Genomic DNA, 26706 nt, shown 5'->3' with positions numbered 1-26706 from the left:
ATCTGGGGAGCCAAGTAGATAGTAATCTCTCCTTTGATAATCGTATTCCCAAGGTGATTAGAAAATCCTTCTATGTGGCCCACCTAATCACAAAAGGGTTCGCATCTAGAACAAAAGAACTTATTGTGCCCCTGTACTCATCACTCATCAGACCCATCATAGAGTACAACGCCCCATTTAGGATGTACCTTACAAGACACCTGCAACAGCTGGAAAGACCACAGAAGTACCTCACCAAGAGGATTACTGGCCTCAAACAGATGCCATATGCACCCCAACTGAAGAAACTCCAGCCGTACTGTGTTGCATATCGCTTACTCATAGGTGATCTCTGCCTGACATACAAGGTCATGTCCAACCCAGAATTGATGGACATGCTCCACCTAAAAAAAAAAAAAAACAAAACAAATCCCCAAGAGCTACACGCTCTAGAGATCCAAACCTCACCAAAATGATAAGTAGGATGTGCTGTAGGGATAGATTCCTGTCCCATGGACTCCCCATGTTTTGGAGCAGGATTCCAATCTACATTAGGCAGAGCCCCTCACTAACACTCTTTAAGAGAAACGTTGACGAGTGGATGGGAAACAGAAACTTTACCCCAGGGATCACTGCAGTGGCTCTGCTGGACAAGAGGCACAGGGAACTAATCTAAGGTGGCAGCGAAAGCCAACACATTTTGGCTAGGCTTATAGATGCCCTCTGGCAGATAGCTTAGTACTTACCTATGAACACACACACACACACACACACATATATATATATATATATATATATATATATATATATATATATATATATATGAAAAAAACAAGGCACAGAAACACGACTGAAAGCATAAAAGGTTTAAGGTAAGCGCTTTCGCACCAAATACTAGTGCTTCATCAGACCATATAAAAACTGCATCACCAAACACTTTTAATACATTCACATTAATTCAAAGCAGCCAATAAAAATCAAAGGAGGGGAAAGACCTGATATCAGCTTGTATTTAAAGAGACATCATACTTTTAGTACAGGCTTAATAGAAACCTTGTCATTTAGACCTGGGTATTTATCAGCTTGCCATAGTATAATCAAATGCAATTCTTTGGTTTCAGTAAAATTTAACATCTCCACCACATATATTTTCAGAGATGATTTCCAACAACTTGAAATCTAAAGCCATGCTCATTCTGCATACAATGTCTGGCTGGTGCATTCCTAGTATCACCATTCCTAATACAGTAGGTATGTTCTCTGACCCATTCCATCAGTGACCTGTTGGTTTTTGCTAATTAGAAACAGCAGCAAGCTATGCATGTTGCCAGATAAATCATATTCCGTGTTCGACAATTAGTTGTAACCTCAAACTTATACTCAAAATGAGTAACTGGATGAATAAAGCATGCTGATGTGTTAATAAACATACATAAATTGCATGTAAGGCATTGACTAGTGCTTATCCAACCACCATCCTGTCTAATTTCTTTGTGTGTCACATTTTTATAGCAAAGTTTTTTTTCTAGAGATTTCTTATTCTTAAAGGCAAGATTCGGTGTACGACCAACAACCTTTGAAATGTCATTGTCCAAACTCAATATAGACCAATCGACTTAATAATATTCATTGTCAGTCATATTACTAGTATAAAATATAGATATAGACACAGTATTACTATTACTAGTGTCCTGAAAAGACTTGGCTTCAAAAACCTGATTTGAAAAATATCTTTTTGCCTTGTTTTTCCCTATGTATAGCTCCCATACAAATGTTCCTTTCAACTTCGCATGTCTTTTACCCCCTTTCATGAAATTCTTTTTTAAACATCTGAACATCTTGTCTAAAAATATCATCACAATTATTTAATCGAGACATTCTCATTGTTTGATCTTTCATAACATTCTGAAATATATGGCCAGGATGCATGCTTATCCCTATGTAGGATAGCATTTCTACGACAAGATTTCCTATATAATTTAGTGTGAAATTTCCTAGTTGTATCAATGCTAACCAGTACATCAAGGAAGCCTATTTCACTGATAGAAAAGTTATATGTGAATTTAAGAAAGGATCTAGTAGACTCTAGATGGCCAGTGAATGATGTTAGCTGTTTTTCAGTGCCCCCCACACAAAAAACAAGTCGTCTACAAATCTCCTGTAGAAACTAACCAAAGGAGCATATTCATCCAAATTCAACAGGGAATTCCTCTCCCATTCAGCCATAACTATGTTGGCGTAGCTATTGGCACATGGTGTGCCCATACTGTTAGCACAAGAGGAGGACAACGTGAAGCCGTGCTCCGAATTACTAACTGGTGGTGCCACTGTTCCTGATGCTTGTTGTGCTAGCAGTAACCTGAATGTGTTAAAAAGTTCGGTTTTTAATCTTTCAAATAGAGTGTTGTCATCATATCATCTGTCTCTACTAAATAAAGGTCTCACTTATATTTCAGCACAACGAGCGCATTTAGCTGATGTTTTGATAGACCTGCAGTTGTATGTTAGGAAGTTAAATTTAAATGTTTTTTCTCTGGCCATGGTAATACTAATAATACTGATTCTTTAGAAGGTTCTAATGATGGTGTGCAGTCTTTTATGGATACTCACTTGACAGATCATACCACTGTTAGTAATCTGCCCTTGAAAAGAAAGTGTGTTTAATACAGGGTTGAATAATTCTCTTAGCACTTTCTTACAGGTCTGCGAATTCGAGATAAGACAGCTGACTAGTAATACTTCTACTGTGAAATGGTTTCATTTGATTCCAGGGGTATTTTCAGCTCTGAATGCACTTACTATGGATAAATCTTTAAGGATCATGAAAGCAAACAAAGGGACATGGCTGGTTATTATGGAAAAAACTGACTGTGTGAAAGCTATTGAGTCTGAATTGATGAATAGCAACTATTACAAAAGTGTTACAGTAGATTTTGTTAGACAGCAACTTGATAAAATAGACACTTTACTGCACGCTTTAGAAAGAGATGAATATATAAATTTGAAGAGTTATAGTTTATGCTTATGTCTAACCCTAGTTTAAGAAAGTGTTTCAGGATTCTTAAAATCCATAAGAATCCAGACAACCCTCCATTCAGACTTATTATTTCTAATAAGTGTACTGAAAGGGAGAAGATGTCAGAGTATTTAGATTTTATACTTAACCCAATTGTACAAGAGATTCCGTTTTACATTAGGGACTCATGGGGGTTTCCTAAATGAGTTATTTCTAGCACAGTTAGATATTTCAAAATGTATTTTTGTTACACTAGACATTGTCGCTTTGTATACTAGTATCCCTCATGAAGAGGGAAAGGAATACGTTAAACTGTACATGTCTAAATATGCTAAATTCCCTTCTTATACAAATATGACTTTGACTGCATTGATAAACACAGTTTTACAGAACAGCTTTTTCCATTTCAGTGAACAAATTTTCCAGCAGAGTAAGGGAGTGGCTATGGGGTCAAAAATGGCCCGTGCATATGCTAACTTGGTGTTAGCCACTTGGGAACAAGAAACATTGGTGCACCTCCCTGGATATAATTTCACAAGACTATCATGGATATATTGATGATATCTGTTTTGCGTGGACTGGCACAGTTATGCAGTTGGACTTGTTTATACAAGCCATGGAAAACAGTATTTCTTTCCTGTCTTTTGTTAAATCAGGATGTGGAAGCAAAGTGTCTTTTTTGGACACTTCCATCTCGATTGATTTCAATAACAAGTGTCTGGCTTCTAACATTTATCATAAGGATACCTACCATACTAATTTCTTGGAATTTACTAGCCAGCACCCTTTCTGCATGAAATATAATGTATTAAAAGGCCAGTTCATTAGACTTTCCAGGTTGGTTAGCGACTATCTGCAGTTTAAGAAAGAGTCTGACTTTCTTTGTCAACTTTTTTTTGCAAAAGCTTCTTCTTCTTCTTTTGGCTGTTCCCGTTAGGGGTCACCACAGCGGATCATCTGTTTCAATTTCTTCAGGTCCTCTGCATCTTGCTCTGTCACACCAACTGTCTGCATGTCCTCTCTCATCACATCCATAAATCTTATCTTAGGCCTTCCTCTTTTCCTCTTACCTGGCAGCTCCATCCTTAGCATCCTTTTCCCAATATATCCAGCATCCCTCCTCATAACATGTCGAAACCAATGCAATCTCACCTCTCTTGCTTTGTCTCCAAACTGTCCAACCTGAGCTGACCCTCTAATATACTGATTCCTAATCCTGTCCATTCTAGTCATACCCAGTGCAAATCTTAACATCTTTAACTCTGCCACATCCAGCTCTGACTCCTGCCTTTTTGTCTATGCCACCGTCTCCAACCCATATAACGTAGCTGGTCTCACTACCCTCTTGTAGACCTTCCCTTTCACTCTTACTGGTACCAGTCTGTCACAAGTCACTCCTGGCACTCTTCTCTACCCATTACACCCTGCCTGTACTCTCTTCTTCACCTCTCTTCCACACTCACCATTACTCTGAACTGTCAATCGCAAGTACTTAAACTCATCCACCTTTACCAACTCTACTCCCTGCATCCTCACCATTCCTCTACCCTCCCTCTCATATACACACATATATTCTGTTTTAGCCCTGCTGACCTTCATTCCTCTCCTCTCCTCTCTAAAGCATATCTCCACCTCTCCAGGGTCTCCTCAACCTGGTCCCTAGTCTCACTACAGATCACAATGTCATCTGCAAACATCATAGTCCACAGGGCTTCCTATCTGATCTCATCTGTCAACCTGTCCTTCACCACTGCAAATAAGAAAGGGCTCAGAGCTTTTTTTTGCAAAAGCACTACCTCAGAAACTTGATTTTAAAAGTAACAAAAGAAGTTTCTAATGTCAGACATGTTTCATTTCAACTTATCCTTAAGTTTGGTTTCCAACCTAAGCAACAAAGTAAAACTCTAAATGCAGACAGAACATTAAGCTTTCCAGTTCCAATTTGCAGAGATATGCAAGCTATTAGAAACATTGTTTCTAGCAATTGGAATATTGTTGCAAGCTCTTATACTATGTCTGAACTGCTTAGTAGACAGCCTGTGTTTTCATACAGAAGGACACAAATTTTAAGGAGCTCTTTTGAGAACTCACAGTTTTTAATAGGAAGTGTTTGCAATGTTTCTGACCCACCTGGGATTTTCAAATGCAGCAAATGTATCTGTTGTCAATATATCTGTACAGGTCCTTCCTTTACATTTGAACATAATTAGTTTCACTGTAACTTTTTCCCATCACTTTGACTGTAATTCTTGTAACATTGTTTATGTAGGGATTTGTATGACTTGCAGTTATTTTTATGTTGGAAAGACTAGTCGGAAACTTTTGGACTGCATTAATGAGCATTTTGCTGCAATTAGAGGCAGTAACAGTCACAATGCTTTAGCTCGACACTCTGCAGCTTGCCATGACTTTAAATTCCATTTTATTGTTTTGGAGCAAGTTGACTTGTTTTGGGGGGGCTACTCAGCTGTACTGGAAGTGAAAGAACTCAGATGGCAGCTCCGTTTGGGTGCAGAGTTCTCCCCGGGGTTGAATGATGCTTCTAATTTAAAATGTGTACTCAGATGGCAGCAGTGACCGTCTGAGTGATGTTAATTTTATGCCTTAAAGGACTGACTTTATTGTTAACTTGTAAGCAAGTCTGATTTTATGCATTGCTACAGAGGAAGAGATTACTTCTTCTGTATACCTGGGAACGTAGTTGTACTTATACTTCATTACACATTATTACAGATGTTTGAATTCTTATTTTCAGTTATGTTTACAGATTACATTAAGAATGTTGTTTGAGCTTGGCTCTGCTACTCTGTTTTCTGTTTGTTACTCCCTCCTCATGCATATTTAGGGACAATAGAACTTTGAGAATTACACTTCTATCATGTTTAAAGGGGTTGAACAGTGATTTTGATTGGACAAGATTATTTTTTGCTTTCTTACACTATTTTAACTGTGTAATCTGCACAATCTATTTTTTTCTGATGAAGTTCTTAAGTAAAGAACGAAAGGGCACTCAATCACATGTTCTACTTGCTGCATTCTTTCTTGTGTTATACCTAGTTTTATTTACGTTTTACAGATGCCTTTGGAAGTTTCTTTATTTTAATAATTTTCTTTGCCAGTGTTTTCTCGGTTTTATTTGCAGGTGTGTGTGTGTGTGTGTATGTGTGTGTGTGTGTATGTATATATATATATATATATATATATATATATATATATATATATATATATATATAAACACTTAAAAAACTTCTAAGGCATATGGACATAAACACAACACATGAACTGGTGTTTTTTATCCAGTTTTTACACTAACCAATCATTAATCAAGAGATAGTATGACTAATGCATATTCAGTAAGTCTGTTGCACAGAGGCAACCCACTGGTTTCAAGGTGAGGCCGTACAGACTACATGTTAGTTAAACAAAGAAAATGTCTGTGGCCTGTATGAATTCAAACAATTGTACAGAAAAATAATAGTAGAAAATTGAAACAGTTGGTCTTGCCATCGCAAGACACACTTTAAGTTCAAATTGTCATTAAGTCCTGGTGCATAGTCCACTCCCATTCATAGTTGCTGTTTCAGTTCTTTCACTTCTTATTACTGTAACCTAAGTTGGGTGTTGTGTTTCTATTTTTTTACATTTTTATTACCCTTTGTTCATTATTTAACTCTGCACTGTTGTACATTTCTTGTTTTCTGATGAAGTTCCAGGATATTTAAGGAATGAAAGCGTGTGTGTAGGTATGTGTGTGTGCATGTGTGTGTGTAATATAATATAATATAATATACATATATGTGTGTGTGTGTGTGTGTGTGTGTGTGTGTGTGTGTGTGTATATATGTATATATAAATGTATACATACAGATACATGGTCTGTATCACTTCATGAAGTTACAGGTCCATTGTTGCAGTCTGGAGGAAAAAGCATTGCTAACTCATCCAGTAACTTAGTCACACAACCATGTGAGGTCTAGCATGATTGCTGAGGGGGTTCAATTAGCATTTTGTCCTCAGGATCAGCAGGATTTGTTTCATGGTTACAGTTCACTCACTTACAGATTAAGTAAACATTGACATTGAAAAGTAATTGACACCAAATATGTGTATTTATTTAATTTATTTACTGTTTGTTCACCACATAAGCAAGCTGGTCTGTTGACCCTTTTCTGCCACAACCCAAGCTCAAAGACCAGAAAATACATAATGTCTTTCAGTCAACAATATCCTATACAAAATGAGTAAGATTCAGAACATAGTAAGCCTGATTACAGATAAGATAACATTAAAAGATCCAGTCAGAGTGCATTGAAAAAAAATGTATACAAAATGCAAGCTAAGATGTGCATAAAATACAGTGCAATTATATATATTATACATAAACTCCTATATACGTGTAAGATACTTGCTTATAGACTACCACATTAAGAGGCTGAGAAAAGTTTATTAAATGTATTCTGGTATTCATGATATGGGATGGTAAGTTACCTAATCATTTTCATGGTGGCGGTCTCAGGTAGATTCAGTAAAGAGATGCTCTTTAAGTGCAACTTTGAAGCTTTTAGCGATTTAGATTTTTAATGTCTTTATGCAGATGGTTCCAAGTAGCAGTGTCCAGTCTAGAGAAAGCTCTCTCACGATCTTTAGTTTTAAAATGGAGAGAGGACTAGAATAAAACTGTCTTGTCTACATCTGAGAGCATAAGGGTTGTCTTGTAAAGGTTGATCTGATATTGTTAATCCTCGTTCATTCCTTAGGTATGGGTATGGGTTCCGACCTCGGAACCGAGCTGGCCATTTTCCAAGCTCGTGTCAGCTACAAACTCTCGAGCTAAACTCTTACCTATAATCCCCTCTCCCTGTTACCTCAGATTTCGTTTGCCGCATTGCCATTCGGTCGTGTCAAGCTGCTTCTCTTGAGCTAAGTATAGATATTTGTTGTCAGGCTAGTTTTATTTATATATATATATATATATATATATATATATATATATATATATATATATATATGTAACTTTTTCTGTCAGAAAAGTTTCTATTTTGTTGTCTTTTACCCTATCGCATTTAGCGACCATATTTTCTTGAGTTTTCTTCCCTTTACTCTGTACCTTTTACCGTGAGGTATTTCTCCCTTACCATCGTTGGTAATCTCTTTCTTTTCTTCATACCTTCGGGTATTCTTTTGTACCATTGCTGGTATCCTTTCTACTGTCCCCTTTTTTCTATCATGGCAGATAAGAAAGGTAGTCCAAGATTTAAAAGGTGTTCTGATTATGGACACAAATTACCTACATCAGATGCACACTCTTTGTACGTTTATTGCTTGGGTGTGTCCCACTTATCTGTTGACCCGCCCTGTGCTATTTGTAAAAATTTTTCAAACATAACCTTGTTGGAAAGGAAAAAGGCTATTTCTGGGTTGGAGGATTCAACCCCTCCTAGAGCCCGTAAGAAAATTTTGGATGATTCTACTTAGGCCAAGTCTTTGCCTTTGTCCCCGGCTGGAGACTCCTGCCAACCAATACCTAAGAAAGCTAAAGTTTCTGCTTCGGAGCTCACTCAGTCAGCCCCAGTGCTTTCGATGCCTATACCTTCGGCACCATCAGTGATCTCGGCTCCATCTTCTCCTGTGGTCTTTACTATATCGGCACCAAGGGGCTCCTTAGTTCAGACTATTATGACTACTACATCGGCGCAGACCTTGACCACGTCGGCTCTGACATCTTACTCTGAACTGACGCCTCAGTTATTAGCACCAATTTTGTCGGTTCCAGCTTCGGTACTGGCAACCACTTAGGTGCCAATCCATGTGTCAGTGCAGACCATGACCTCGGCACCAATGATTTCCTCGGTGCAGACACCCGTAGTCCAGTCTCTCTCGGCACCGTTGTTCTCTGTGCAGACTGGTGAGGTGGGCACCGAGCTTGTCTCTTCCCTGGACAGATCTGATTCTCCCTCAGTCTCCATGAGGTCCACTAGAAGCATTTCCGAACACAACGTGTTACGTCTTGTGGATCAAGTGCTTCTGGCCAGAGGTATCCCACCAACCAGGACCTATCCTTCCTTGGGAGGTGATCACCCATCTCCAAAGACCCCTTCTTATTCTCCTCCTTCATTGCCTTTGAAGTCCATTGATATAGCACAGTCTTCCCCCTCTGTGGTTCCCTTTATGGATCTCACTAAGGAACTGCAGTTGCCTTCGTGGCAGGAGAGTTTTGCTATGACCCAGGATGACAGTTGAGACACGAGTAATTTGCTGTTCCACAGCCATCTGGGGACTCAGAGTCGGCAGGCTGAGCCTCTTAGGGGAGGGGTGGCCCCTATCCTGGACACTCACCCCTCTTCAGGTGGACCAGCCTTTCAACTGATGGAGAAGGCTCTGGCTTCTGCTGGAAATACTGTGCTGTCTATCCCCCCGCCCTCCTCTGGTACACTGTTTTCACAAGTCGCAGCTAGCGGGCACCGGGTGCAAGGGCCTCAGGACATATTCCCACAGGAAACCCCTTTTACGCTGTCTTCCCCAGCTTCTCCCTCTGAGGAAGTCCACTGGAAAAGTTTGTCTAAGAGGAAGCACATGGACTCTACAGAGGAGTCCTTCACTGAAGACACAGCCTTTGATGAGGAGAAGGATCCCCTTGGTCACTCTCTGAGGTATCCTTTGGTGATATCCTCGAAATCCCTAAACAGAGAGGTGACTGGCAGCCCTCTAATCCAACCTCTGAGGAGTCTGTGTTCCTGCAGGCCTTTCGCACCCGGCCCCCTACCTCCTGGGTTACTCCACCTGCCAATGAACTTGTCCGGCTCATCGTGCAGTGTGCGTGGAATGCTCCTGACACCGTCAAGGCTATTCCCTGGAGGCCAGATAAGATTTTGTCCCCTCCTGCTATGAATCCTCATTGGTCTAAAGGTCTTCCTTAGGAAGCTCTGGTGGTGGCGGCCGCAACAAAACAGGATCTGGCGGAAGAAGAAAGCCAGACTGTCCATCCACCTAAAAAAGAGTCCCGGCCCTGGACAGGATAGGGAAGTGCACCTTTGCATCAGCTACCTTTACTATCAGGTCCCTGAGTTATATGGCACACTTTACCAAGCTCTCTGAAACCTTTGCTGGAGCCATCTCTGATGAGGTCCGTGGCAAAGTGGCCTCTCAGCTGGCCACCATTGAGTCAATATCTAACTCTTCTATGCGACTGATATCCCACGCATCAGAAGGAGCAGCTAGAGCGGCGGGTTCAGCTGTGGTCTTGAGACGACAAGCCTGGTTGCGCTTGTGCAATTTCATGGAACATTTTAAGGCTTCCTTTTTTAACGCTCCCATTGAGGCCTCTTCGTTGTTTGGACCCAAAGTTAAAAGCACACTGGCCAGATGTGAACAGGATGGTAAGACCCTTTCTGCTGTAGGTGTCTGTTATTCTTCCCCTCAACGTGCTTTCTCCCGAAACACAAAGAGTGGGAAGATATGGTTCAAGAAATCTCAGGGTCCTTTCCGTGACACACAGGCCGAGTTCTCCACTAGAGGCAGAGGGGGAAACTCACAGGGAAGACACTCCTTTTGGGACAGAGGGGGTCCGTGTAACCAGGGTTCCAGGGACTCTTTTCCCTGGCCAATCCTACCAGCCTCCTGAAGACTGGCCCAACTCCTTTCCTTTGGAGGTGGTTGGGGGTAGTTTTTCCATGTACCCTTCTCCCTGGCTAACCATCACCACCGATTCTTGGGTACAAAGGATTATAACCAGAGGTTATCATATCCCTTTCAATCTTTGTCCTGTCCCTTAAAAACACCTTCCCGACGTTCCATCCAGCCAAAGGGTAGAAGCAGCACTAAAGATAGAAAAGCTGCTAAGAAAGAGAGTCATCCAAATAGTCCCTCCAGACCAGATAAGATCCGGATTCTACTCAAGACTATTTTTGGTGCCAAAGAAAACCAGGGACTGGAAACCAATTTTGGATCTCAGTGTATTGAACAAGTTTGTAATTGTACAAAAATTCCGGATGGTCACAATACAGTCTATCCTCCTGCTTTTGGAAAAAGATGATTGGATGTGCTCGATAGATCTTCAAGATGCGTACTACCACATAAAAGTGGACAGGCCATCAAGAAGATTTCTGCACTTCCGTGCGGGAGCCAGTCACTACCAGTTCAGAGTACTGCCCTTCGGATTCTCTACAGCCCCCAGAGTGTTCACAAAGTGCATGGCAGTCGTCACAGCTCACTTGTGATTACAAGGATTCTAGGTGTTTCCATACCTAGACGACTGGCTCATTTCCGCCCCCACCAGACATCTATTGGAAGAAGCCCTGGCATAGTCTCTCTTCGCTGCACAAAAGCTAGGCATAACCATAAACTGGCAAAAATCCAATCTCACCCAATCTCAGTCCACAGAATTCATAGGGGTTATCTTGAATACTAAAAACTGCAGAGCTGCCATTCCAGAGCACAGAATTCTAAGGATAAAGCAACAACTGATCCCAATCCTTTCGAGGGAGAAATCCACAGCTCACTCTGTCCTACAGCTGTTGGGTTCCATGTCCACTTCCATCACCATTATCCCCGTGGCCAGGTTTCATATAAGGCTTTTACAATGGCTACAGCTCATCCAGTGGTATCCTTTTCAGCATCCTCTTTCAGCCAAGATTCTAGTAACCCACAGATGCAAACATGATTTAAATTGGTGGATGACACACAATCCTTCACAATGGTCTTGCCCCTTCTCCCCCCAGCAACCCAAGGCTATAGTGACCACGGACACCTCCCTGATGGGGGGGGGGGGTGCTATGTCAGGGACAGACAGTCCAAGGCACTTGGTCCGAATTGCAGGCCCAACTGCATATAAATGTTCTAGAGCTGAGGGTGGTGCTTCTGGCATTGCAAGCATTCCATCCCCTACTGCCATCTGAGATGATTGAGATTCAATCACACAACATGGCGGTGGTCTGGTACATCAACAAGCAAGGTGGAACCAAATCTTTCCCCCTTTGTCGAGAGGCCATGAGGATATGGCAATGGGCGATGGCTACCAAACGTTTTCTTCTAGCAAAGCACATTCCCGGGAGTTCCAACGTGATAGCAGACAGACTCAACAGATGCATTCTACAACCTCACGAGTGGTCCCTGATTCCCTTGATAGCAGCAGTGATCTTCCACCGCTGGGGCCGTCCTTGCTGCGACCTCTCTGCATCCTCAACCAACTACAAATGCAGCAACTACTTCGCCCTGATTCCCCCTCCGGGACAGTCATCCAGGGGAGCTCTAGTCCACGATTGGCCCTCGGGTCTTCTTTATGCATTCCCACCTTTTCCCCTCATTCCCCAGTTTCTGAAGAAAGCCCGTGGGTTGAAGAGCAAGGTGATCCTCCATAGCACTATATTGGCCTCGTCAGATTTGGTTCCCCTTCCTTTGGCCTCACCTACTAGATCGACCATGGATTCTCCATCCAACCCCGGAATTGATCTCACATCTGCAGAACCCGATTCATCCCAACTTGGACAACCTGAAGCTCACAGCTTGGCTACTCCATTTCCTTTGATTGCCAGGCAGAATGATCTTTCTTTACCAGTACGTGACATTCTCGTTGCATCTCATAAGTCTTCCACTAGAATTACTTATCTTAGCAAGTGGAAAAGATTTACCTGTTGGCTGAAAGAAAAACAAGTAGATCCCTTCTCAGCACCAGTGTCAATAATACTATTATCTAGTATCTGGCCGACCTTTTTCAATCGGGTCTATCTCTATCTACCATTAGAGTTCATTTGGCTGCAATATCTAATTTCCATGAGGGTGTCCAAGACTCCTCTCATGTCACACAAATTGTGCAAGACCTTCATAAAAGGTGTGAATCATCTGAAGCCACCTTTTAGAGAACCTATTCAACCATGGGATCTGTCATTAGTTCTACAAGCTCTGACAATGCCACCCTTCGAACCAGCTTCTTCTTGCGACCTCAGATATTTGTCATGGAAAGCCTTGTTTTTGGTCGCCATTACTTCTGCCAGATGTATCTCTGAGCTTCAAGCTTTATGCATCAAGAGTCCATACTTGATTTTTCATAGAGATGAGTGTCTTTGAGAACTAATCCTTCATTTCTGCCAAAAGTGATCTCTGAAATGTCCATTAATCAAACCATTGAATTGCCAGTTTTCTTTCCTAATCATTCAAACAGAGGAGAGTATTGCCTACATACTCTAGATATTCACAGGCAAATCCGATTTTACTTAAACAGGACTAGGTCCTCTCGTAAATCTGACCAATTATTTTTGGCCTATTCTGGACCTAGATTAGGATGTGATGTTGCTAAGGTCACATTAGCTAGATGGTTGAAAGACTGTGTGACCTTCATTTATATACAACGTAATATTCCGTTGCCTACTACCATGAGGGCTCATTCGACAAGGTCGGTGGCAACTTCTCATGCCTTCCATGCCAGAGCTTCTTTACATGACATCTGTGCAGCTGCAACTTGGGCTACGCCTCATACCTTCATAAATCATTACAAATTGGATTTGGCCTCCAGGGGAAGAGCATCTTTTGGTTCTATGGTGCACAGGAATGTCCTTCCATGAGAGCCTCCTAGGAATAGAGGTAGCTGGGGACTCTGTCCCATACGTAAGGAATGAACAAGGATTAACAATATCAGATAAAGAAGTTATGTCTTACCATAACGTTCCATCTGTATTGTTGATCCTCGTTCAGTCATTACGACCCTCCCTCATTCCCCTCTCCTGTGGCTTCTAGTGGATCTCACCATCCGGTTCTCTTAGGTCATTTGACCAGAGGTAGCCTCTACCTTCTTTTGACTTGCAAACTCAATCTGAGGTAACAGAGAGAGGGGGATTATGGGTAAAAGTTTAGCTCTAGAGTTTGTAGCTGATGGGAGCTTGGATAATGGCCGGCTCAGTTCCAAGGTCGGAACTGATACCCATACGTAATGACTGAACGAGGATCAACAATGAAGATGGAACGTTATGGTAAGACATAACTTCTTTTTTTGCACCTCTTTCTTTTTTAAAGAGGGGCAGTGACTATGTTTGCATAAGAAGCACAGATGGGTCATACAGTCATAGACTCTTTCAAAGCTAATGATGTGGGGTGGTCTTTATAAGCCTAGCCAAGTTTTCCCAAAAAAATAATGATGTCCTGCATCCAAGTAGGACATTGAGAGCCAGGCATTTATAAGCTACCTCTCTCCATAGGGGACATGGGTGCCAGGCTCTGTTTAAGTTTGCTTTTCCCCATCCACTTGTCTAGGTTGTGCTTAAACTTGGTAGTAGACAGATGCACCTTATTTGGATGAGAAGCCTGCTCCATAGGAGGGGCGGTCTCTGGGACACACATCTGTCTCTCCAGCATGTTCTGTTTAAGTCACAGACACAATTCAGGTCCTCAGATCTTGTATGTCTGGTACTCTTTGACTTATAAATGTGTAGGAGATTTATAAGTGTGGGGGTTTGTGGATGCTTGTAAGCCAGGAACAGATCATCCGTCAGCAATCTATAGGAGACTGAGTAGAGGGGAAAGGGTTTTAAGGTACTCTTCATAAGGCAGGTTTGTTGTGCCTTATGTTCTTTTTGTAAGGAACCTTTGAGGTCGTTCCAGTTACTGCATATGCCTGGTCAGGTGCATACCAAAGGGAGCATTGCACTCTGGTCTGGTAAAGGTAGAGTACAGTGGGATAATGACCTCTTTGGACCTAGATGCCATGATTTTACTTATAAGATATGCAACATAAAAGGACTTCCTCATCCCCTGTGGCCACGTGGTGGTCGAAGGTAAGTCTACTGTCTACATGTGTACCCAGATCCCTGACCATCCAACCTTAGGGGCATTTTACCAACATAGTAATTAGCCAGGATGATTAATTTCCTAACGGGTACAATTATGCATTTCTTAGCACCGAGTTTAAGACATTGATTTTGGCACCATTTGTTAGTCAGAAATAGACCTTCTTTAAGAAAGGTAGTGTCTGCAGGGGAGTTGATGATAACCCCTAGCTTGCAATCCTCTGCAAACTTAGTCAGTCATAAACTTTCAGCATTTGCTTCCATTTCAGAGAAATAGATGCCAAAAAATGAGCAGGCCCAGTACCGATCCCTGGGGGACTCGACTAGTGAGTGGACTATAGGTGGTGCTGGCCTCACCTGTTTTGACCTCCTCGATCCTGTCATTGAGCCAGTTGGCTATCCAGTGGGTGATAAAAGGGTTTATACCTAAATTAGTGAGCTTGTCTATAATGCCTGAGTGGGTTATTGTATCAAAAGCCTTGGCCAGGTCAAGGTAAGCTGTGTGCACAGTCTTACCTTCATCCAATGCTTTGGTGGCCCTCTCAAAAAAATCCACCAGATTTAATTAATAGGTATGACCTTCCTTTGACGAAGCCAAACTGTGATGGTCCAGTATTTGCAGGTTACCTATGTCCTCATTTATCATGTCCATGGTGATTCTTTCCATGGCCTTACATATGAAGCTGGTAAGTGAAAGCCCCCAGGGCTCTGTTCTGGGCCTGCTCCTTTTTGGCACCTATTTCTCTGACTGAATCAATGGTTGGATCCCCTTTGTACAGGGCAATGACTATAGCCATCTTCCATTCCTTGGGCACAAAACCTCACTGCAGTTGAAAAGCAATTTCAGGTGGACCAGAGATGTAATTTTTCGCTGTATTTATTAAACATCCAAAGATGTTATCGGAGCTCATAGATGCAGTGTTTTTGGCCTTTGAAAGTGCATTAATGGCCTGTTCTGTAGTAATGGTTGGGAGGATTGTGTTATGTGGTATTTCCTTTGTACTATCGGGGGGGGTGAGCTGAATCCCATAGCCAAAAGGTTGGCAGTGGCCTCCAGTTCAGTGTGGGTGATGCCATTTCCAATAAGTTCTGCGCATTGCTGTGTATTTCCTCTGAGGTTAGGACACGACTGTAAAAAGCTTTATGGTTGTCCTTTGCCTGAGAACCTATTTTTTTCTTCAAATTTAGCCTTTGAATTATTAATTAACCCTCTTAGCTGCCTGTTTAGATTGATCAGGGGGCTTTTATTGTGTATGGCTTCATTCCTCCTATGCTTGGCCAAGATTTTTTTCTTTTGTTCTGTAACTGATTGATACCAGGGTGGCTTGTCTTTTGAGTTTGTCTTAGTCTTAATACGCGTGGGTACAGCTCGCTCAATACAGGTATCATTATGGCTGTAGAAAGATTTTGTAAGTAGCTTAGTGTTTTTCATGGCATTTACTGGGTTTGGGGGTGCTTGGAATTTAGCCATAGTGAAGCTTAGTAGAGAGAGGTTAGCCTTGGAATAGTTCCTAAAGGTTCTTGGTTTCACTGGATTCCTGGATTTAATTTTTATTTCAAGTAATACTGGCTTATGGTCATATCTGATTAGTGACGATATTACACTGGGTGAGGAACATTGCCCCCCCCCCATGTTCATGAGTACAAAGTCAAGGATGTTTGTACCCCTGGTTGGAGAATGAACTAACTCTTCCAGGATGTTGGTATTAAAGTTGAGTAATCACTGGGCTTGTGCATTAGAAGTGGTGTAGGATTCCCAGTCTATAGAATGGTAGTTGAGATCCTCTGTGAATATTCTATTAGTTTGAACAGTTAGGGAACTACATTGAGATAGGTAGTATAGGTTTTCTGGGAAATGGTAGAGTGCTATATATGTTTCAAGGACATGGTATGAAACTCTGTTTATGGTGAGTTGCACACATATGAGTTTCAGTGGGTCATACACTTTAACTAGTCTGGATGTGATATTAATCTTAGCATAGACTGACACTCCTCCACCTTCACTTCCTTCCTTTTCAGTAGCTGGTCTAAATGTGTGAAATGCATTATAACCTTGCATTGTTGGGGTACTCTCAGCAACTTTAAAACATGTCTCCGTTACAACACAGATGTCTACACTCTTCATGGAGAAGAAAGGTGCAGGGAGTGGTGTTTCTTGTTGCAGCTTCTAATATTGAGCAGTACCAGCTTCAGATATTCCTTCATAGGTTCAGTTAAGATGGTAGGTTTATCAGTTTGGCATTGTCTTAAAATGGCACTATGGGGGTGCAAAAGTATCCAAAAGCTTAGAAGGGATAAATGGAGACCATAAAACTAAAACCAGTACAAAGTCAGTGGAACCATGAACCACTCAATTAAAAACTTTATTCAAATTTAAAACTGCTAGTAAACACTTTCGCCTCATAAGGCTTTCTAAGGCAAGGTAAAACAAACAACACTAGTAACCCATTTAAATAGAGATACTGTTGGTTTTAGTTTTTGAATTGAAGTACATAGGATTTGCTTACGCTACTGGCTGTTTTTTTGTGTTGAATAAGTGCAGACCATCCATGGCAAAGCAGGGTGGTCTGTCAACCATGTCCTCCCAGGCCATCAAATATTGTACCAACCTGGATTGACACCAGAAGCAAACCAATTGTTAAAATCAAACATTTTCTGTTGGTAATGTGGCATCATCCTTGGAGAAGGTGGTATGCTGTTGCATGCTAGGCGTATACCTGCCTGAGACATAATCAGTGAGCTGAATCATGCCTCACTTTATAGATTCAAGGGAGTTGCATCTCGGATCATTAACACTCACATGGACTGTGACAGTCATACCGGTACCTGTGGTTCAATGACCTGAGTGCCTACGTGACTTGATGGATCCTAGCCCTGGAAAGGCAGCTAACTGTGACTTTCCCTTTACTCAGTCTGGTGAGGGGGACATCGGTGTGCCTCACTCTAGAATCACCAATGACCAGGAAATTTGGCTGTGTGCTGGTTTGCCTTAAGGCTTAGCAGTGAAGACATTGGATACACAGTTACTATGTGTAGCTGTGGGTGACATTTTAATGGAGTGTTTACATGATGGCTAAGTACCCTTCCTTTGATTATGCTGTGCAGAAGGTCTTTGTGTTTTAGGATGGTTACCTGTAAGTGCCTCGCATAAGTAGTGTTATGTGTAGTGTCTTTACCTTTTGCAGTAGGCGTCTTGCAGATGTCACTGATAACATCTGTGTGATTAGTTTTGGTTGTAGAGAGTTTTGCCTCTACCTTTACAGTGTATTTACACCTCTCACATACACTGTCTGTTTTATTAAGAATAAGTTGGTTATCGGTGTATATGAGGCAGTTGATACAATGCCTCAGAATACCCATCTCAACTAGAGTGGCCACAGAGAGAGTCCGGAAGTGCATATCCATGGCCACTGATCTACTAGGGAGGAGTTAGGAAAACTTAAATATTGATCAAGTCAGTAAGACAAGCAACTTGGTGACCAATGCTCAGGTATGAGCAAACTAAATGCTCTAGTAATAAAAAAATTCTTAAAAACCAAAACCAACCATGAGGATGTTCAAACACCAGAAACTGTAAAAACCTCATATAGGAATCAACAACTCTGTGTTTGAGTTTTCTTGTTGATTCCTATACAAGGTTTTTAGAGTTTCTAGTTAAAAAAAATCTGTTTAGACAGTAATGCCACAAGAGTGCAGACCACAGACCAGTGCAGATACACACAGAATAACAGGCACATTAAGCCTTCAGCAGCAATTCCCAGCTCAGAAGAGTGAAGGCTACCCTGTACTCCCACAAGAGTGTAGACCGCAAGCCTTCCTAATGTAAAATAACTGGTTGGAACTCATAGGTTCATAGGTTCATAGGTTTTATACTAGGCTATCTGCCCTAAGGCATTTATAAGCCTAGCCCAAATTATTGTGGCTTACGCCACCCCTTATATGAAAAAATACTGTGCCCATTAGTTTGTTGTGCCTCTGTCCAGCAGTGACACAGAGATGATTCCCGGGGTAAACCTACGATCTCCCATCCACAGGTCTAGATTTCTCTTGAACAGAGTCAGCGAGGTGCTCTGCCTCACATGGACCGGGATTTTATTCCACAGCATAGGGAGTCTCTGAGTGATAAATCTATCCCTCCAGCACGTCCTATTTATATCCGTGCTAAGGTTTAAGTCGCTTGCTCTATTGGTTTTGGTGGATTTGGATTTTTTGAGGTGGAGCATGTCCATTAATTCCGGGTTGGACATGGCCTTGTATGTCAGGCACATGTCACCTCTGAGCAGACGGTATGCGACTGAATAGAGCTGGAGTTTCTTCAATCTGGCAGCATATGACAGATTTTGGAGTCCCTTTATCCTTTTGGTGAGGAACTTTTGGGGTCTCTCCAATTGCTGCAGATGTCGGGTGAGATACATCCCGAATGGGGCATTGTACTCGATCATTGGTCTGATAAGTGAAGAGTACAGGGAACAATGACCTCACTAGATCTGGATGTGAATCCCTTCATGATCAGGTGGGCAATGTAGAAGGTCTTTCTAACCACTTTAGCAATGTGAGTGTTAAAGAAAGGCCACTGTCAACCTGGGTCCCCAGGTCCCTGATAACCTCTTCTGTGCTTAGTGGATTGCCACCTATATGGTAGCTTGGGGTTACCTTGTATTTCCCGAAGGGTATGACTATACATTTTTTGGCGTTTAACTTCAGGCCATGGCTCTGGCACCAGCTATCTGTTTCCGTGAGTCCCTTCTGAAGGATATCCGTGTCCGATGCACTTTCCACTATGGCGCCCAGTTTGCAGTCGTCTGCAAACTTTGTCAGCCAAAGTCCTCCCATGTTGGCCTGTACTTCTGAGAAGTAGATGCCAAACAATAGGGGGCCAAGGACCGAGCCCTGTGGGACACCACTTGTGACCGGCTTGGAGTCTCACACAGCGCCAGCAACTCTAACCCTGTGGGTTCTGTCCTTAAGCCAGTTTGCAACCCATCTTGTGACATATGGGTTTACATTTAAGCTGGTAAGTTTTTCTACAATACCCGAGTGGGGTATTGTGTCGAAAGCCTTTGCAAGGTCAAGGTAGGCTGTATGGACTGCCTTTCCCTCATCAATGGCCTTGGTGACTGTTTGGAAGAAGTCAACCAAGTTCAAAAGGCATGATCTTCCCTTGACAAAGCCAAACTGGGTCGGGTCCAATGTCTGCAAGTCCCCTATATCTTTGTTTATGAGCTCCATTATGATCCTCTCCATAGCTTTGCAGACTAGACTTGTTAAGCTTATGGGGCGGTAATTACCAGGGTCTGTAGAGGCACCGCCTTTGTGGAGTGGGACCACAGTTGCCGTGACGCCACTCCTTGGGCACGTATCCTGTGGTAAGGCTGAGATTAAACAGCTGCCTTATGTGTGGGTTTAATTCCTCATTTAGCTCGTGTAGCACACAGCCGGGGACACCATCCGGTCCCATTGATGCTGTGTTTTTAGCTTTAGAGAGAGCAGCTTTCACCTGCGCATTTGAGATGTCCGGGAGGCTACACTCGGCTGGGATAGTTATCTCTCCTTTAGGGGAGAGGGGTGAAGTTTGCACTGAACCTGTCTGCCAGTATGTTGGCAATGTCTGTGGGTTCAGTGATTTTTGTATCATTTTGGACTAATTCTGAGCATATCTGGGAGTTTCCACCCAGGTTCCTAACATAGCTGAAAAAGGCCTTATGATTGTCCTTTGAATCCATGGCAATTTTTCTCTCAAAATTGGCCTTAGTTGATTTTATGAGTGCTCGTATTTTTTACTAATAATGATCAGGGTGACTTCCCTTTTATGGATTTTGTTCTATCATGTAATAGCTTTCTCCTCTTATTGTAAAGTTTGTTAATGGCTGGGGTCCACCAGACTGGACGTTTGCCCTTTGTGGAAAGAGTCTTGGTTTTATTTGGGATTGCCTGATCCATGCAGTCCTGGAGGTGTTCATAGAAGGCATTTGTAAGGGCTTCTGCAGCTTGGGTTGTGGTTTCCTCTGGCTCAGGGGCCTTGAAGGATACCACACCAGTCTTGAGTAGTGTGAAGTTTGCTTTAGAGAAGTTCTTCACTATGGTCTTTTGCTTGGGGTGGGGGCGGGATGTGGATTTCCAGTGAGATTAGTTTATGATCAGATCTCACCAATGAGGGATATACTTCCGGTGTGGAGCATTTTGTCCCCATGTTTGTGACAATGAGATCTAGTATATTTTCTCCTCTCGTGGGAACAGTGACTAGCTGTTCCATGGCATTTGAATTTATGAACTCCAGGAACCGTTGGGCTAGAAAGTTAGGGCTTGAGTAATGTTCCCAGTCTATATTCGGGTAGTTGAAGTCACCCAATATGATGGTGTTTGGAGATACATTTATACCCTCCAGTGTCTTCAGGAAGGCTGTGTGGGGTTCCTGAGTTTGAGAGGGTGGCCTGTAGCATGCTACAATTTGTAGAGCAGTTTTGCCTATGGTTAGTTGCACCTGGATGGTTTCCGAGCTTTGTGCGTTGCCACCAACCTGGAGGTGTGAGTATCCTTTATGAATATGGATACACCCTCCTTTTGTGGTGTGGTCCGGGTTTTGGGGCGGAACGCATGATATGAGGTAAAACCTAATAGTGCCGGGTGCTCTCAGGAGCCTTGAACCAGGTTTCAGTTACAGCACAGACATCGATGTTCTCCATACTGAGAAGGGCCTCGAGTGCGTGCATTTTGAGATTTAGACTTCTGGCATTGAGCAGCATTACCCTCAGTTTCTTCCCATTTTTGTTTTCTAGGGTGGTAGGTTTAGAATTTGAGCCTTGCCTAAAAAGGCACTATGGGGTGGCAAGAGCCTTAGCCAATATCCGGAATCCCAGGGTGACAGGTGCAAGCCGTCCCTTGAAGCAGCGTGGCTTGTCAAGCATGTCATCCCAGGCAGACAGACACTGGATCCCCTTTGAATGACACCAGACATTAAGCCAATTGTTAAAGCTGATCATCTTGTCTCTATATTGTGGCATCATTCTTGGTGAAGGAAGGATACTGCTCAGGGTTAGGGTTATACCTGCCTGGGCTACATAATCAGAGAGCTCCTCTATGTCTCTTTTCATGTAGTCCAGGGAGGTACATCTCAGGTCGTTCACACCAGCATGGACAATGACTGTGTCATATTTGTACTTGCCATGGAGTGACCCGAGTGCTTGTGTTATGTGCCGGGTTCTAGCGCCCGATAGGCAGCTTACTGTGACCCTCTCCTTGTTCAGCCTGGTGAGTGGGACGTCAGTGTGTCTGACTATGGAGTCACCTATGACAAGTATGTTTGGTGTTGTATTTGGCCTTAAGGGCTGTGACTGCTTTGCACACTGCTTTTGTGGTTTATGTGTTGCTTGTGGGGTGTCTTGAGGTAGCAGTTGTTTGGGTGTCTGCTTTGGAGGCCTCTGCTGTTTAGGTAAATTTTACTCAGAGCCTCCGAGTATGTCTTTGTGTGTTTATGTGTTTGATTCAGTGGAGTGGTAGCATTATGTGAGGCTGGTTTTGTGGTGTGTGTAGTTGCCTTCTCCTCCTGTCTGGTCTTGCCAGTCCTGAGTTGAGAGAGCTCAGCCTCCAGTTTGGCTAAATAGCTGCATCTCTCGCAAGTATTTGTGTTATGTGGGAGGAGGAGAGGGTTGTCTGTGTACATGAGGCAGTTATAACATTGCCTCAAGATTCCCAGATTCACCAGCTGGACCGGAGAGGAGATTGACAACTGACCTTTGGACATGCTAGAATAATATTGGGAAATCCTTAATTGAAAACAAGGGCCAGTGGGGAGTGAGGGTGTAGTGCTTTTAATTTTTAGTGCTGACTTATATAATTGCTTTAGTGAGCAAGTGCCAGGTAACTTGAGTGCAATGTGTTACAAGTAACTAAATGCAAAAGCGACAAACAGTAACTTTCTTTCAAGTGAAACAAGGAAATAAGTACAGTAAGCAATGCAGATATCACTAGTGATCCACAGAAGCTGAGAAGTTGCGTATTAGGTGGAATTAGCTTCCAGGGAAATAACAAGCAAACAAACAACAAGCATATAAACAAAGCTAGATTCAGTAGGCCTGGATCTAGTCTATGCTAGAGCAAACAAGGTGAACCAATTTCAGTAAGATACAGTTCAAATATTCAGGCACTATAAACCTTTAACCAGAAAATTCCCAGCTCAGAAGGGCAGAGTCCAGCCTCTTCTCCCACAAGAGTGCAGACCACGAACCTTCTTAATGTAAAATAACTGGCCTGAAGCCCAAGTGCCTAAACCAGAACTAATACACTTGGACACTGGGCTCTCAATCAGCAGTTCCCAACTTAGAAGGATGAAAGCTACCTGTCCTGCCACCACAGTGCTTGCCACAAACCTTCCTAATGTAAAACAACTGTTCTGAAGCCCAAGTGCTTAATCCAAAAGACTTGAATGATAGCTACACTTTAATCAAGTTACAACCAAGCAGTAATAAATACCATTGAATACTTTAGAGAATGTCTGGATTAGTGCTCAAGTTACACAAACAAAGCTAGATCCAGCAGGCCCGAATCCAGTCTATGCCACAGCAAACAAGGCGCACCAACTTCAGTAAGGAACTCAACTGCTTAAACCAGATATAAGACACTTTTAGAATAAAAGGCACAATAAGCCTTCAGCCAGCAATCCCCAACTTAGAAGGGTGTAACTTACCGTGTAAGATTCCTTTCCTGACACAACAGTGTAAACCACAAACCTTCCTTATATAAGATAACTAGTTTGAAGCCCAAGTAGGGTTGCCACCTTTTGTTGTGGCTAAAACCAGACTAAGGCCACACCCTTCTCATCACCTGTAACCCTGCCCATTCCTGCCCCCATCAATATTCAGCCCATTTTGTGATGCCACTATGACATCAACTGACAGGAACACCCTCTTGTTCCGTTTTCCGATGCCTGCTTTCAGCCGATTTAGCAAACTCCGATAGTCTGTTTCCTTTTATGAAATAGAATTCCAGAGTTTGTACAGTGTTTTCCGGACTACCGGAGAATATATTTGATTTCTGGATAGTCCAGAAAAAAAAACGGATACGTGGCAACCCTAAGCCCAAGTGCATAAATCTAAACTAAGAGGCTTAGAATAATAGTTTAAATTTAATAAGGCTGCTAACAAGCAGTAATAAATGCAGCAGATCAAATGCAACTGAACACTTTAAGAACAAGCAGCAAAGAGCAAAATAAAGCAATAAAGTAGGAAGAAGCACAGATACAGTAAAAGCAGCTGAATAAAATGCATCCTTTTTTATTAGTAAGTTGGAAGGGAGGAAACGTAAGATAATTCAAGTTTAAGAGACTAAGGGGGTGGGCCTTCCCAGCTGATCTCTCAGTACTCAGTAGAATGAGCTGATGAGATGGGACTGGGAGGAGTGTCCAAAATCAGATTTATAGTAGGGGCGGACAACTCAAAAGCCACCAAGTTTAAGAGCGCAAAAGCAGTAGGGCTGGTTGTCAAGAAAAATCTAATGCAGATGGAAATCCGCAATAGTCAGGCAGAGAACAAGTCAGATAAGCACTACAACTAAAGAATCCTCCAAATATTTTTAGTTAAATGAGGAGTGCTGTTTCTCAGCTTCTCCCACTAGTTATCTGGATATTATTCACTGTCTGCAAAGGAATTATTTTCTAACTTTTCTAAATGACCCTATCCAAGACATCTTAAAACTCCAAAAGAATAAAAACTTAAAGACAAAACAAAATGCAGTATAAAAGATAAAAAATAGAAGTAACCAAACCTTAAATGAAAAGCTTCAATTCAAAATCAAATGCAGATAGAAATCAGTAATAGTCAGGCGGAGAAAAGTCAGACAAGCTGGGGTTCCCTTTGCAAGTACATTTGAATGTTGTGCTGACAATTTTCACAGAATTTTTTTCCATTTTTGGTTTAAATTCTAGTTTAATTTTTCAGTGTCAACTCACACCGTTGGGTATCTCCGTTATTATAGGGAGCTGTTGGTTAACTACCTTCTTTAAACCTTTTGAAAGCATTGGACTAAGTATTTACATATTTTAAAATTCATTTTTTCCATATATTGATTGGTGGTCCAGCACTTTGGGCTGACTTTGTTGAGCATTTATGTTTCAAGAAATAATGCATATATGTATGCCACACTTCATATTTTTTTAATGTTCAGTTTTACAGTACTGTGTGATATGTTCTGTTTCTTGTTGCTAGCATATCTCCATACTTGCTCATGTAGTAACATAGGGAAGATGTAGTCCTCTGATTTGAAAGGGGTTTCAGTTCAGTTTGACTTAGAAAATTATTAAAATAATTATTTGCATTACAGTACAGTACAGCGGGTTAAAGACTGTGAATGTTGTCCTACAGACTTTACTTTTGTTCCCTTACTGGCCACCTACATACTGCATGATTCTGTGCATGTTATTTAACTAGATCAGAGCTCCCTGGTCATCTCTCAGAACTCATTCTCATGCTTAATTGGTCTTACTTTTTTGGAAACACAGTAGACAAATCACATAACTTGGTTTTCTGTATATATACAATCTCGAATCCTAGGGGAAAAATACACTTGCACCTTGAATAAGGAATTTATTTCCAAAGAGCACTAGTATTAGGACAGCTGAAGTCTCTTTAGAATGTAAATACAGACCATAATAATTGTGGAGACTTGTCCAGCAGAGAATATGTTGATGGGTTACCATGGTTGAGATTGAGTCTGGTACAAGACCGCATTATGGGATATAGTCTGTGTTGTGCTATCCCAGTAAATCATATTAACACTGCTCAGACAGATTAAAAGAATTGTTATGCATCTCATGAACATATGCATTGGGTGTCTAAACAGAAAGTTCTGGAATATGGATGTTTCCTTTCAGAAGATGAAGGATCGATGCCATTTCCATTTCACAGCAGTTTCACTGTTGTTGAAGTAGAACAGTAACCCATCATTTGGGGTGGTGTATAGATAATGTATTCCAGATGCTTGTAAAGGGGCTTAGTATGTGATAGAAGAGTATGCTCTGTTTTTATTCGCAAGCACACTGACACAACCTAATCATTACTAGGGTAGGGAAATAAGTATCAGTTACATGTACCTCCGAGCATATGCTGAGTTAATTTCCAAGACTACACAAGGAAAAGCAGATGATCACAGAGTAATGCATAGAGTTAAATGCATGTACAAGTATACTGTTCTAATATTTGTGGTATAATGATAGTAGTAAAACTGAATGTTAGTCACTGCCTCTTGCACTGCAGAGAGTGACCTTGCAAAAATAAGAGTCAAGTATATAGAACAGAAGGTAGCAGCTTTTAAGTTACTATGTCCTGCTGCTTAGTTTTCTGACCTTTTAGTTTGCCAGACAGGAGATGCAAGAGACAAGTATACCTAGCCAGAGATACTGCCATTCTGTAACTAGAGTGGCAAAACTAAAGGTGTTGTAGTATTGTATTCTAGAACTGCAGTACTGTTGAGGTACTAGCTCTATAACTCAGTACTTTTGCGCACCAGAACAGAAGCATCACATTACTTCATAATTGTTTTTTTTTTTTTTTTTTGCAGTCACTTGTGTATTTTTTCAGTTTTTCTGTTTTAACCTATACTACTGTGGTCATTGCCAAGTCTCAACCCAGGTTTGAGGTTACCCATATCTGTATATTATGTCCAACTAGTATTTTTTACTGAATATTAACCATGTCATTATTAATTCATGTAGGTGCTACAGAACATTGGGTATAACAAGCTGATTCTTCAGATTGGTCGAGGGGTTGTGGAACCAGAACCCTTTGAGAAGCCAGAATTTACACTGGAAGTATTCAGGTACAAGGAATCAATAGCAGAAGATGTGAAGAATGCATCTCTTGTTATCAGTCATGCAGGTAGGTAAACATCCCAGTTTGTTGCCTTACAAGTTAGCCCATTGGATGTGGAATGTCTGAATAATATCAA

General features: G+C 41.8%; 1 protein-coding gene across 2 annotated transcripts in view; it reads left to right on the top strand.

The window, feature by feature from the left end:
* The window catches only part of LOC122815418 (UDP-N-acetylglucosamine transferase subunit ALG13 homolog), a 456754-nt gene that overhangs the window by 51307 nt on the left and 378741 nt on the right, over nucleotides 1-26706 (top strand). The window contains exon 2 of one of the 2 annotated variants that reach the window (XM_044087894.1): nucleotides 26474-26636. In XM_044087894.1, the coding sequence (XP_043943829.1) occupies nucleotides 26474-26636 (163 nt within the window). Of the gene's footprint in view, nucleotides 1-26473; nucleotides 26637-26706 lie in introns of those variants that run through there. The other variant, XM_044087895.1, reaches the window with a different exon arrangement.

Source organism: Protopterus annectens, chromosome 11.part0 (assembly GCF_019279795.1).
Source record: "Protopterus annectens isolate FY-2018-M chromosome 11.part0, PAN1.0, whole genome shotgun sequence".
Classification (NCBI taxonomy): domain Eukaryota; kingdom Metazoa; phylum Chordata; order Ceratodontiformes; family Protopteridae; genus Protopterus; species Protopterus annectens.
Note: the sequence above shows the minus strand (reverse complement) of the source record. Positions and strands in the feature narration are given on the sequence as shown.